The sequence below is a fragment of the Electrona antarctica genome, assembly GCF_951216825.1.
Source record: "Electrona antarctica genome assembly, chromosome: 22".
NCBI lineage: Eukaryota > Metazoa > Chordata > Actinopteri > Myctophiformes > Myctophidae > Electrona > Electrona antarctica.
Window position 1 is genome coordinate 11,050,015 of NC_136805.1, and position 15,035 is coordinate 11,065,049.

At 43.6% G+C, this 15,035-nt stretch overlaps 1 protein-coding gene across 3 annotated transcripts in view; it reads right to left on the reverse strand.

Moving 5' to 3' along the window:
• spata20 (spermatogenesis associated 20) overlaps positions 1-15,035 on the reverse strand; it is a 143,908-nt gene that overhangs the window by 100,832 nt on the left and 28,041 nt on the right. For all 3 annotated transcript variants that reach the window (XM_079492823.1, XM_079492824.1, XM_079492822.1), the window contains exons 11-12: positions 14,591-14,783; positions 10,037-10,205 (exon numbers count right to left, since the gene is read on the reverse strand). In XM_079492823.1, coding sequence (XP_079348949.1) covers positions 10,037-10,205; positions 14,591-14,783 — 362 coding nt within the window. The remainder of the gene's footprint in view (positions 1-10,036; positions 10,206-14,590; positions 14,784-15,035) is intronic.

Sequence of the window (15,035 nt, forward strand, 5' to 3'; positions counted from 1 at the left end):
ATATGGATATGAAGAATCAACTGACTGAGAGAAAATGCTATTGTTAGTTACATTTTCGCTAGAAACGGACTGTATCATACTGTATATGAGTGACTGTCGCAAACGATACAGAGACACCTCCCTGACAATAACGCAGAGACAGCTTGTTTATTTTTGGACCACAACGCTTATATGAAACGATTTTAAGATGACCCCATGTTATTCTCCATAGAGAAATTAATTCCGTGAACCAGGCAGAACCAGGGGATGAGCGAGTGACGTCAAGACTTCGGCGCTCTATTGTGTGCCAGTGCATTCACACTCTTCATATCGATACCTTGGCCTGTCAGTCGGAGGAGCCCGTCGCTTTAAAATCAGTGGTTCCCAAACTTTTTTAGCTGAAGACCTAAAAGACAGTCTGGAGGTAATCAAGAAGTAAAATGTCACGCAGCCTAAAATGAACTGTTATGCATTATGACAATTGGGACGGTAACAAGCTGTGAGTGCACACTTCGCCCCCAGGTCAGTTTGGGCAAGTCATAAACCGTGACGTACAGTATGTGTACCATGCAGAAGGAAGCGCCGCCTACGTCCGTGGCCCAGTGTTGTTTTCGTCGACTAAAACTAAAACGAAAAATGTTCGTTGACTAACCTTTTTCCACTGATGAAATGAATTGGAAACTAAATGAAAACTAAGCTATGATGACTAAAACTAAGACTAAATATATTTCGTAAACCAATAAAAACTAGCCTAAAATGTTGGGGAAGGGACTAGTGGACAAGAGATCCAGTACAAGTCATTTTACACTTGGTTGCATGCTGAAAATAGCTGCGACGCGTTGTGAGCTTGTACTGTAGATCGGCTATTTTCAAGTGTAAAAACAGTCATTACGATGGCATCATGGCCCACCAAAATACATTTTAAATGTATTCAACTGTAGATTTAGTCGACTAAAATCCTATGATATTTAGTCGACTAAAACTAGACTAACACCAAGACATTCCAGGTGACTAAAATGTGACTAAAACTAAATGAAAACTATTCAAGAGACTATGACTAAAACTAAAATCTAAATGTGCTGCCAAAAACGATACGTCTCCGACACTAACCCCTGCGTTTTCAACGCAGCTCCGCGTTTTCCCCTTTCCGTGATGAGTTGGGCCGAGAATATATACGGACAGCGACTAGCGAGCGGACACACCACATTCACAGAGTAACAACAACACGGAACAACATTCTCACACGTCTCCCCCCTTCTCCACTCCCTCCATTGGCTCCCGGTCGCTGCCCGCACAGAATACAAAACTCTGAAGCTGGCATTCAAAGCAACCAAAGGCATGGCTCCCCCATATCTCACAAGTCTGATCGAACCCTACAAACCCTCCCGCGCACTCAGATCAGCCAACGCAGGGAAGCTGGAAGTACCTTCACTAAAAACGCCGGGACAACACTCCACACGTCCCAAACTCTTCTCCCTTCTGGCTCCAAAACTATGGAATGCACTTTCCAATGCAGTCAGAACTGCAGCCTCACTCCAAATATTCCGCCGTAGTCTGAAAACCCACCCATCCATCATGGCCCGTAGGACTTGCCCTAGCCCCTTAGATAGCACTTTATGTAGACTTAGATAGCATTTTATTTTATATATAGCATGTTACGTAGACAGCACTAGAATTGCATTTTATGTAGTCATAGCACTTTATAGTACATATGTATAGTATAATATAGTATAGTATAGTATGCATAGTTTATATATAGTTTCATAATATAGATACTCCACTGTTACGTTCTCAGCTTACCCATGTTTCATGATAACTACTTTTTATATATGTGATGTATGCCATGCTTTTTGTTATTGCTTAATGTAAATCGCTCTGGATTAAGAGCGTCTGCTAAATGCCTACATTGTAATTGTAAATCGAAATAACACAGTCAGTGGCCAAAGAAACATCACTGTCTTCTCTCTTTCTCTCTTTCTCTCTCTCTCTCTCTCTCTCTCTCTCTCTGAGAAAAAAACAACACGGACGATATTCACTGGACCAAATAATTAGTAAGAAGAAAAACAAAACAAAAAGTGTTGTACCCTGCCTTTTTTTTCTCCTTCTTTCTAATTATTGGATCTCACCAAAACATTGTGTTTGTTGTCATGATTTGTCACAACAAGAGTTGGCTTTGTCTGCGGTGCGCACGCGCGCACGCACGCACGCGCGCACGCACGCACGCGCGCACGCACGCACGCACGCACGCACGCACGCACGCGCACCCTTTAACAAAGATGTTAAAGGGTAAGACCACTTTTTTAGAGGTTTGGGTTGTTTTCTTACCTTATTATGGGCAAACTATTCCATTCCATGAGTTATTTCGCTCCGTTGTGTTGTTTATTAGCAATTTAAGAAATAAACTAGAAAAAGTGCCCTTCTGGGCACAGGTCTCCACCAGGAGGATAGGAGTGTGTGTGTGTGTGTGTGTGTGTGTGTGATGTTTGGCAAAATGTTTAGGAGCAATATAAATATGTGTGTGTGTGTGTGTGTGTGTGTGTGTGTGTGTGTGTGTGTGTGTGTGTGTGTGTGTGTCGCGGCTTGGCCTGTTGTAGCGCCACCATGAGGCTGATTTTAAAACGGTCAAGTGGCATTTCTTCCAAAGCCTAGTGGGAATATGCATGCACAGTTTCACCACAATCGGACGCTGCATTGAGTAGTTGTGGCGATTTGTACAAAACGGGTACAAAGCAGGCTACTCCTGAAAAGTTTAGAAGCCAATCGTAGCCAATGAGGGTGGATTATGAGAAATCAAACAAACCCGTCTTGATCACATGACTATGGAGAGCATGTGTACCGGTTTGCGTGAAATCTGAAGGAGTAATATTAGAAAATATGTTTTACATATGTCGGCCTCCTGGTGGCGCTATAAAGAGCAGATGTGAAATATTCCAGGCAAAGGTTTTTCCTTGGCCTCTAGGGAGTTGGCATACAAAGTTATCCACAGATCCGTGCAGTTAGAGGTAAAAACACTTTTCGGCCAGTTATAGCGCCACCATGAGGCTGAGTTGAAAATGTTCATGTGGCATTTCTTCCTCGGCCTAGTGGGAATGTGCGTGCACAATTTCACGGAAATCACACGATGTGTTCATGATTTGCAGCATTTTTTTGAAACTGAGCACTCCTGCAAACTTTGGAAGCCAATCTTAGCCAATCAGGATGGAGTCTGAGAGACCCTGAAAGACCCGTTTCGTTGAATGGCTCTAGAGAGACTGTGTACCAATTTGCGTGATGTTTGGACAAAATCTGTAGGTGTACTGTCCAAAAACTTGTTTTGCACAAAGCGGCCTCCTGGTGGCGCTATAACAGGCTGTTCTGGAAATTTTGGGGCAGAGGTTCATCGTTGGCATCCAGGGAGTGTGTGTGCAAAAGTTGGCATCGACCGGGTTAACGGTGCCGGAGATTAGCTGTTCACAGACGGACGGACACACGGACACACGGACGGACGGACACACGGACACACGGACGGACGGACGGAGTGCAAAACATACTCTCTCCCCATGCCTTCGGCCTGGTGGAGACAAAAATAGGGTCCATTGACTTCCATTGTAACGGATTAACAGCTCTCAAAGTCACTATTTTAGCACATAAATGAACGCAACAAAATCTGGTTCTGACAGTTTATGACATCAGGAAAACTCATGCGGTTTTATTTTTAATAAAAAATGTCAACTTTGTCTTATTTTGACTAATTTGTGTAGAAAGAAGATCCGGTAGGTATGCCTACGCCGACCGAATCACTGCTGGGAAAAACGATCTGATTGGACCAAAACTGTACACCACTTCCTTATTGGAAATGACGGGGATGTAAACACATGGATTTGATCTTGTCCGCTTGTCACTAAAAACATACACAATTTACAATTTACAATTTAGGCATTTAGCAGACGCTCTTAATCCAGAGCGACTTACATTAGGCAGGAACAAAAGTATGGGAATACATCACATATATAAAATGCATTTATCAAGAAACATGCGTAAGCTAAGAACGTAACTAGAACATATCTATATAATGACACTATACATATTAACTATACATATATACTATGCTATACATATGTAGGCTACTATGATGTGCTATGACTATATACAATGCAATTATTGTGCTGTCTACATGACATGCTATAAGTCTGTTTCAAATGCTATCTAAGTCTAAAAAGTGCTATCTAAGGGGGTAGGATAAGTGCTATGGGCCATGATGGAGTCTGAAAAGGTGGGTCTTCAGACTACGGCGGAAGATTGGGAGTGATGCCGCAGTTCTGACTGCAACGGGGAGTGCATTCCACAGTTTTGGGGCCAGAAGGGAGAAGAGTTTGGGACGTGTGGAGCGTTGGCCCGGCGTTTTTAGATGGACGTGTTTGAGGGAGACACTTTAGAAGACACTTGAAGAAATGTGTAAAGTGTCTGTGTCTGGGACTGCTCATATGCGAGGCTGCAGCTGGATGCATCTCAAACAGCGTGGAGACTTCTGTTTACAAACGAAACCTCGCAAGACGACCCGCGAGAGTTGGGAACGCCGTAGGCCGTAGCACTGCTTCAGTCTATCTCCGACTAAAATAGTAACTTTATAAATCTATCTTAAAAGACGAAAATAAAACCGCATGAGTTTTCCTGGTGTCATAAACTGTCAGAATCAGCTTTTGTTGCGTTGGTTCATGTGCTAAAAGACTGACTTTGAGAGCTGTTTCCCCGTTACAATGGAAGTCAATGAGCGACTTTTTTTATTTCTCAAATTTCTAATAAACAACACAACGGAGCGAAATAACTCATGGAATGGACTAGTTTGCCCATAATAAGGTAAGAAAACAACCCAAGCATCTAAAAAAGTGGTCTTACCCTTTAAAAATATATGCTGCAAAATTATTTGTTTTACTGATCGTGAGCCATGTCGAATTTGCTAACCTTATCGAATGCTTTCCTTCTTACATTATTTACCCCATGATTTTTGTAACCCATTTTTTTCCACCCAGTGTCAAATGTCTAGTGTAATCCTGGGCAGCACACTCCCTCTGCCAACCTGGGGAGAGCAACGGACTGACCTCATGTTTCAAAATCTTTCCTAATATGGCGCAGCCTTACTGTGCAATGCACACACAGCCTCATGGTGGCACTGTAACTCAGGGGTTCTCAACGTTTTTGGCTGGGACCCCCCCGGAAACGCTTTGGCCATGTATCGCGACCCCCACCCCCCTCCCCACCCCATTACAAACAAACTGACTGCAAAAATAACCTTAATAATAGAGGAAATATATCATAAATGAATACTGAAACCAGATATAATCATTAAGGAAATGTATGCATGTACTATGTGTACTATGTAAACCAGTGGCGTATCCAGGAATTACGTTTTGGCCAGGCAAGATATGTTAATTTTCGTCTCCCCGCGCACAATCGTAGCACTAAAGGTTTCCAAAGAGATATACCTGGATTACCTGCCAGACGAGTAGTATACAAAGCCTGAAAGGCTTGCATTTACATTCCAATGGGTGATTGAGGGTCGCGCTCTACCGCGACGGCCAATCAGCTGTCCATTGTAATAGTTCTCAGGTCTTGTTTTTGTCCTCTTTTTTCTCATTGTATGGGTTTTGGCAACCATGGCCCCACAACGTTTGATCTGTCTCCAATTGACCCTTCGCTAAATAAAAACCCAAAAGCGATTGTCCAATGCCAATCTAAAATAGTTTTTAAGTTTAGCAACCGTTGCCAAGGATGGCAAGCTTTCGACACCTCATAGCTGCCAATGTTATTTTGGGTGGCTGTGTTGTTGAACACCAGCCTGTCATTGCTGATGTTTTCCATCAACTTGGGCACCAATGCCAGAAACACAAACACACTCGCAGCGTCTGTGGCATATGAACTCTAATTCAATGCATGAGGAGTCCAAGCCGCTTCTTTTCGCCTGACAGGGGGGGGGGGGAGTTTCCCCGGTTGGACGTAGCGTGTGGAAGGAACACATAATTCCAACCAGTTGCTTTCCCCTCCATCAGGCGCCTCGGCTGGCCAGGGGGAGGCAGTTTAGAGACCAGGATTACTGCATGTTTTGTTGTTGTGAGGGAACCTACCCTAGGCCTATACTAGGAGAACATGCAAACTCCACACAGAAAGGCAGTCTGTATTTCTGAGTCAATCTTGACCATCCTCTCTATTCTTCAATCAAAGCTCTATTGGCATGCGGCCTGTGTTTGTCACGGTATGCATCGCTTTCATCGCCTGTCATCATCATCGGTACTCCCAACGTTCCCTGTCTGGGGGCCTTAAAAGCTCCATGTCTGAGGGCTTACCCCTTCACCTCCCGCTGTCAAAACAAGTACTGGCACGGCATAGAAAATCCATATGGCACCGGCATCCATTAGCCCAGATAGTTGCGGCACCAACCATTCCTTCTGGTAATTTAGCCGCGGTGGCCCATAATGTGCCTGGCATGACAAGAGTGATTTACCCACGCCGAACCAGGCCCTGGGATAAAAAAAAAGGCCTTGGTAAGCATTCCCACGGCTGACACCATCATGAATCTCACATGTATGAATGAGAGGGGGGTCCGCGGAACAAGGCCAAGTGTGTTTAGGTTTGAGCGTGTTTGTTTGAGCCATGTTTCATCATCATGTGTGTTGTGGGACTTCCCGGAATATTTTCCTGCTGATTCGGTGGCATTTTTGCACTCACTCACTCACGGGTAACTAGGACAGAGCGCTAGTCGTGGAAAGGAAACACAACCAGGCCATTAACGGTGTTAATGTCGTCGACAAAAACTATGACGAAAATTTTTTCGTCGACTACCTATTTTCACTGGATAAAACCAAACTAAGCCATGGTGATTAAAACTAAGACTAAATGCTAAAGACTAAAAACAAATACAAACTAGACTGTGGGGAGGGACTAGTGGAGAAGAGATCCAGTAGAACTAAACAAAGTCATTATGTTTGGTTGTGCTCTGAAAATAGCAGATCTAAAAGCTCACAACGCATCACGCTGCGACGCGCTGTGAGTGCGCGTATGTAGATCAGCTATTTCCAGCATGCAACCAAGTGTAAAATCAGGCACGCAAGGCCTGTCGAAAAACATTTGCAGACAAAATCAACTGTAGATTTAGTCAAGTAAAACTAGACTAAAACTAAAACATTGCACATTACTAAAATAATTAAATGATATTCAAAAGAATATGACTAAAGCTAAATAAAAATTTGCTTAAATTAACACTGGTGTTGTGGGACTCCTGGAATATGTCTTCATGGTATCTAGGACAGAGCGCTAGTCGTGGATACACACTTTAACTTAAGTAAAAGTATCAATACTTCAATGTAGATAATAGTCCTACAAGTAGAAGACCCGTACTCAAAATGTACTTGTACTTTCATATAACTGTAGTGGAGTAAAAGTATAACATCTTCCTCTGAGAAAAAGGTATTGAAAATTGTAAAAATGTATGTAAAAACACCTCAAAATGGTACTTAAGTACAGTACTTAAGTACAGTACTTGAGTGCATGTACTTAGTTACTTTCCACCACTGAGTGTTACACAATCAGGGTGCGAGGCGAGGGTGTGAATGCATGAATGAATGAATGAAAAAATATTTTAAAAAAAAGAACACGCTGAACCGCCCGGCGTCTCCATGTAAACGGCGTCTCCATGTAAACGGAGCAAAACCATGAATCCGCAAAATGTGTGCACGTCATGGCTCACGTAGGCTCGTTGCTTATGTTTATTACATTGGTGCAGAGCCCTAGGCGATGTTTGAGTTCCCTAGGCTGAGCGAGCGCTACCTCGCCCCACTCATCCTAGGAATACTAATTTAGCGAGTGAATTGCACATTTATAATGAATTGCATTTTCATAGCGCTTTTCCCAAGTGCTCAAAGCGCTTTACAATGGTTCATTCATTCATACATTGGGAGGTGAAGCGGCGAACAGTCGACGCCAGCGTCCTCACTTCCCACATCATTCACACACCGATGGTGGCAACCACTGGAGGCAAGGTGGGGTTTAGTGTCTTGCCCAAGGACACTTCGACATGTGGACAGGAGGAGGAGCCGGGATTCGAACCGCCGACCCAGGGATCATTGGACGACCTGCTCTACCTCCTGAGCCACAGCCGCCCATAGCGAGCCGCTGCATTGGTGAACGTAAACAAAACAGCCGTGTGATAGGAAGTAGAGCCGAAGTGTGGTCCATCTGGCAGTGTGTCACCGCCGCCACGTAGCCACCTGGCATGCACACTACAGCATGTTAAGTCTCCGTGTAAGTGCCGAATACAACGTGAGAACGCAACGGGACTTTGCCGTTTTCTCTACAGACTGTATACCGCCTAAAGGTGGCCTATAGCAGTGATGTCAACTATGGATGTCAAGAAAACGTCTGTCCTGATGAAGGTCTAAGCGACCGAAACGTCGACCTAATAAAGAGCAACATTTTGTCTGACAGTGTGCTATAAAGAAAACGTGTAGAACATGGGCTCAGTCAGGGCACCTTTTTTCCATCATCCACGGCACTCCTGAATGGCATTGTTACTTTATGGCAGGGTTCCCCAATAGGCGGCCCGCGGGCCATTTGCGGCCCACGGAGCGCCCCCTTGTGGCCCCTGGAAGAATACAAAATAAAAATAAAAAATATATATTTTCTTTTTTTTTGGGGGGGGGTCCCAGATATAAATGGCATTAAATGGGGGTCATGCCTATGCATGTCAAACTGGGCATCCTTTTCAAATGGGGTCTTGCCCTGAAAATGAATTTTCAGGGCAAGACCTCAACGTTGTGCGTGCGGACTCGGCCCCCAGCCTGGTACCATAGTCAAAATATGGCCCTTGAGGAAAATTAATTGGGGAACCCTGCTTTATGGCACCTTACATTCATGTCATATTACGGTACGGACATAATCTATCTATCTGTTTCCATTATAGGACAGATTGAAAATGACTGGCGTTAACTTGGTGTTTAACCACTTGAGCCCCAGCATCCCTATTCTGGGTGGGACATGTGCCAACAATAGCAGATCTACAAGCTTGTTGCGAGCTCGTAGATCTGTTTAGGCAGACAGATTTGATGTAGCTAGAAAGAAAAGCTGCAACCAACTTCTGTTTTACAAACTAGGAAACTGTGAAACTGTATTCATATTCCGTCTTTTGACTCGCATCACATATCCTGGTTGTGAAGCCTCCGTTGTCCACATTGGAGATCATTCATGGCAATCAATTTAGAAAATCAGTTGGTCAAGCTTTCTTGCCGAGTTTGTCAAACTTTGTCAAGGTGAAAGCCCATATTGAAGTTTGCTGTGAAGTAGCCTGGCTTGAACTGATATCAGTGCCAACACTAGCGTCACTTAACGTCAATGTTTAAATTGTAAATGATTTTGCATTGCTCCAGTGCTGTTGGGGAGTGATTGTTTCAAGTATTTATTAACAGTTTGCAGAATGGGTACATTTCACATGAAGCACAACTCAATACCAACCGAGCATCCGAGTAAACCAACTCAGTATCGACAGGTTTTACAGGGCCACATTATCAACGGAGAGATTATTTTTTCCTTTTTCCTTTCCCTTTTTCCTACTAATTTAAAATGGTTAGATTTTCTAACTTCACTCACAAGTAAAGTCACTAAGTCAGTCTCTACAAGCTTCGCTCAACCAGAGTCCGAGGACAATCTCTAGTTGTTAAAACTGTTTAAAATTAAAAATGCACACTGCAGAACCAATCCAAGTCTTTAGGGTGGTCCTACGTATTGGGGTGGTGACATGAGCCATTTCCAAAGCAACAGGCATATGTATGTTTAAGGCCCCATTTACACTGGCAACCAAATACAGCCTGAATCAGATCTGAGCCACATCCAGATTGGAATCCGATTTGTTTAAATGAGTCATGTGACATGTTGGACTCATTTAAACCAATCGGATTTCAATGTCGTGAAAAATAGCAGATCTACAAGCTACAAGCTTGTAGATCTGCTATTTTTTCAACAGCTAAAGTATAACATAATGCTTAATAAAACACCAAAAGGGCTTCCCGTTCAGAATGCAGGGTTAACTTACATCTGCTCCACCTCCATCTCGTCTCCACGGTAGCAGGACCGGAGGAGAGTCTGGCGCTCGTCGTCCCACAGGTGCTCCTTCAGGAAGTGGGCGGCCTGAACCGCTCTCTCCAGCAGGGCCTCGTCCCCCAGCGCGGCGCCAACGCGCGCGTAGGCCGACAACATCAGACCTGCAGCAGCGCCGCCCAGGGTTTGGTTTGGTTTGGGGTGCAGGGGCGCGAGGGGAAAGGGGCGAGAGACACAGAGAGAGAGTGAGTGCGAGTGAGAGAGAGAGCGGTTACATCATATTTACACGCATAGTAAGCATGGCGTATCCGTTAGTTTTGCCCAATATATCCTCTGTGGTACCAATAGGCAGTGGTGGAAAGTAACTAAGTACATGAATTACTCAATACTGCACTTAGCATTATGTTATGCTTTAGCTATTGAAAAATAGCAGATCTACAAGCTCATAGCGCGCCACCGAGTGGCGCGCTACGAGCTTTTAGGTCTGCTATTTTTGAAAAATCGAAGAACGACTGACATAGAAACATAGCTTTTTCAGAAAACTGTCAGGATGTAGAAGACATTTTTAGAATCTGATCTCAGGTCAAAATGGGTTAAAGATGGAGTGCCACAATCTTCGTATTTTTCCAGTTTTTCATGTGTCTATGATGTGACAGTACCGTAATTTCCGGACTATAAGCCGCTACTTTTTTCCCCATGCTTTGAACCCTGCAGCCTATACAACGGTGCGGCTAATCTATGGATTTTTACAGCTAACGGCCACTAGGGGACCTTCCAAATCTGCCTCTATGGCCGGTCCACGTCCCCCCTGCGGCTTATAGTCCAGTGCGGCTTGTATACGTACACATTTGTTTTTTTCCCTAAATTTAGCTGGTGCGGCTTATATTCAGGTGCGCTTTATAGAATATATATATAAATATATAAATATAAATATATATAAATTACGGGTACTTCATTAGACACCCAGGAGTCATTTCTATGTGGAATGGTGTATTCTCTTTGTATTTAGGGTTTCTTCCTGGAGGCAGTGCCCACATAAAAACGACATTTTAACAAATACTGTACACTTTTTTTGAAAAAAAAGACCTGATGATCATGTTTTAGGGTGGAAATAAATCATGGCACTCCATCTTTAAGTAACATTTTGAGGTCCTTTTACTTCTACTCCACTCCACTTCTACTCCACAGTTTAGTTTAGTTACTAGTTACTTTGAAGATTTTGATTTAATGTAGTTTTGTAATAATAATCAAAAAACTTGATTATTATTACAAAACTACATTAAAATAGACGATCGACAAGCTCACAATGCGTTGCGATGCGACGCATTGTGAGCTGGTAGATCAGCTATTTTCAAAAATATTTTTATACATTTGAAAACTTGAAACCGGACATTCTGCATAATGAGTACTTTTACATTTGGTACTTTAATGATGCCAATACTTTTGTACGTTTACATTTAAAATTCCGGACATTTACTTTTATCCGAGTAATTCTACATTGCAGTATTGAAACTTTTACTTAACACGTTGGCTACTAAAGACGTCCACAAATAAAACCGCAAGGTGCTAAGGACGTCTGAGGACGTTTTACCTTTTATTACCGAAATAAGACGCGATTAAATCCATTTTTCGTTTCCTGTGCGCGCACCATTCACTTCCTTGTTTAAGCCCCATTCATAACTATGTGAATAGTTAAATGATGAGTATAAATTATGTTTAAACATAGTTATAAATGTTTAGGTAAACATTTACGGATGTCAACAATGATTGTTCATGATTATTACTCATCTACAAACTGGATTCAGTCAGTGGCACCAGAAGTGTTAACCCATTTTGGGCGGGAACCCCTTTTGGTGTTAGCATTATGTTATGCTTTAGCTATTGAAAAATAGCAGATCTACAATCTCATAGCACGCCACCGAGTGGCGCGCTACGAGCTTGTAGGTCTGCTATTTATTTTAAATCGAAGAACGACTGACATAGAAACATAGCTTTTTCAGAAAACTGTCAGGATGTAGAAGACATTTTTAGAATCTGATCTCAGGTCAAGTAAAACATTGGAGTACTTTTTCCCCACCACTGCCAATAGGAGCTGGCAGAACGAACCGTGCCAGCTCGGTTTTCACTCCCAAGCTTTTGAAGTTTATGTCTTTCCTCGCTCTCTCCATCTCCCTCCCTCTCCCCATCTCCCTCTCTCTCTCTCCATCCCACCCTCCTTCCGTGGTCTTTCATGTCAGAGCCTAGTGAGGGAGCTGGCGAGACTTCAAAGTGCCGCATGCAGAGGACAGGTGATTAATGGAGGGGTTTCTTCATTAGGGAGGAAGAAGAGGCTCTCTCGCGTCTTAATTGGAATGTTCCCGAGATCGCGGCACTTCGTTAGATCACCAACACCCTCTCCGACTTCCGTCGTTACCGTCGGCCCGGAGCGCAATATTTTGTGTGCGCACGCTTGTGCGTTTGTGTAGGAGAGAGACGAGAGAGAGACAATAGGGCGAGAGCATGCTAGGAAGAGACAGTGTGTGTGTGCGTTGGTGTGTGCGTGTGGAGAAGGGTGCACACCTTGTCATTAGTCACATCCGATAGCACATACAGGCTACTTAGCAAACGAGGATCCGAGAGTGGTCTGTACATGCTCGCATCCCACAGTAGTGCCAATGTGAAGTCTTTCATTTGTATCCCACTTATTCTTCCATTTGCTTTACGGCAATGTTTATCTTAAAGCTACTCTGAGTGGGTCTTTAGTTGATTGAGTGGGGATTTGCAGGAGACACGAGGCATTTTCCAGTTGAGACGACGATGTCGCCTCATGAATCCTAATCAGGGGTCTTCAATATGTACATACGGCGTACAATGTGTCCGTGGCACAAGACTCTTTTATTTGTTTGTTTTTTTCTTTTACACACCAGCATTATGTGATAAGACCCAAATCTCCAGGGTTTATTATTTTTCAGAATATGTACGATGCTTATTTACTTTAGTCCACTAGTACAAGCTGTTCTCGAATGTTTTATTTGCAAGCACCCCCTTAACACCCCCAACGCCCAGGACGAAGTTCTTTGTCTTTTCTATTAGTAACGAAGTATTGTCCAAAAGACGAAGTTTATTGATATGAGAACGGATCGCATGGCGGTGTTGCGTAAGAGTGAGACGTCATCGAAAAACTCCCTCCCCTGTTTAGCTGATGAAAACGAAAATCTTAAAACGTTCATACCTCGCGATCTAAATCATCCCGTCTAATTATGAAAAAAAGATCCTGTGTTAGACGGCGCTCCGCGGTCCAGTCGCTAGTCGCGATAGATTTATTCTTACCTCCCGTTGTTGTCGATCGAGTGGTGTGGCTATTGTTAGCTGCTACACAAACATTCACAACAACATCCGGTCCGTCCGGAAAAGGGGTCTGTGTTTATAAATCGAATGGGCGCTATAATGTAATGGATTAAATAACCCCGGGGCAAACGTTTCAGAGTTACAGACCTGTTGTGGTCATTCTAGCTAGCATGTGTTTCTGACAATATTATTGTCCACTCATTTTGTATGTCCGTGGCAAAAAATGGAATTTGGACAAAAATGTCCTCCACAAGCGAGCATGGTGATCAATTCAAAACTGCTCTCAAAGAGCACTTATGGGTGGATGCAATTCAAAACTGGCCCCTGTAAAAAAATGAAAGCCCCCCCCCCCTATTTTTGAGTGGTGCAACCACTCCAAGGAACAACAATGTCCGTGTTAACCTATGTGTTAACCTATGTGTGTGGCTATGAGTACCAGTAGGGGCAAAAGTGGTGCTGTTGTGCCAGAAACAGAGAGAGAGAGATAGTGTTGCACTGTTGCCTAGTGCTAATTACAGAGAGAGAGAGAGAGAGAGAGAGAGAGAGGCAGGGGGAGAGGGGAGTTGCACCACTCAGTTCACACAGGTGTGATTTTTCTATTACGTATTCCCTTTTTTCTAACCATGAATTTGATGTTTTTTTCCTTTTTTTGGGCATAAATGTGTATATTTTTATGTCATTAAATGTTTTGATGAATTAAAAATGGAGGACCCTGAAGTCTTAGTGCTTTTTCTCTTTCCAGTTTTTTTTGTATTGACCTGTACCTTCCTTGGACTGTACCCATTCTGCAATCTGTTAACGCATTCTGGGCGGGAACTCCTTTTGGGGTTTAAACATCGTTATACTTTAGCTATTGAAAAATAGCAGATCTACAAGCTCATAGCGCGGCGCTACGAGCTTATAGGTCTGCTATTTTAGAAAGATCGTGTAAATGTGGCACAAATCTTTGAATATGTATTTTTTCAGAGCGAACAGCGAAGGGTCCCTGGAACAACATATTTTCAGATGGGGGTTCGGCGGCCAATTACAATATGATTCTGGGGCTCCTTGACATTTGAAAACCACTGACATAGAAACATAGTTTTTTCAGAAAACTTTGAAGACTTTTTATTTATTTTTTTTAGAATCGGCCTCAGTCCTAAATGGGTAAATAAAATTCTCAATCAATCAATTAATCCATCAATCAATCAATCAATGACCCCTGACCCCAACCCCCCCTCACCGTTCCACGCGGCCAGCATCTTGGTGTCCAGGTGGGGGCGGGGGCGACTCTTCCTCACCTCCGCCATCTTGGCTCTGGCGGCGGCCAGCAGCTCGTTGACCTTATCCGTGCTGACGCCGAAGTGTGCGGCCGTCGACTCGGCGGAATAACGCTCGATCAGCACATTCTGGCCCCGCAGCTCCCCGTGGGGGTCCTTAGAAACGTGCAGGGGGACGGGGACGGGGACGGAGGGGGGGGGGGGGGGGGGTGGGCAGAGAATAGTCGCTGAAATGATTAGAATAAAACTGAAACAACTTCATAATCATGTCGGTTTTCGTATGTTGATTTTCTTTGATGCATTTCATCTGTTCAGCTGCGCTGGCACATTCAGCACATGAATGGTTCTCAGTAAAGTGGACATAACAGCCATGCTTAAAAGTTTGTTCAAACTTAGAATGTAAATGCC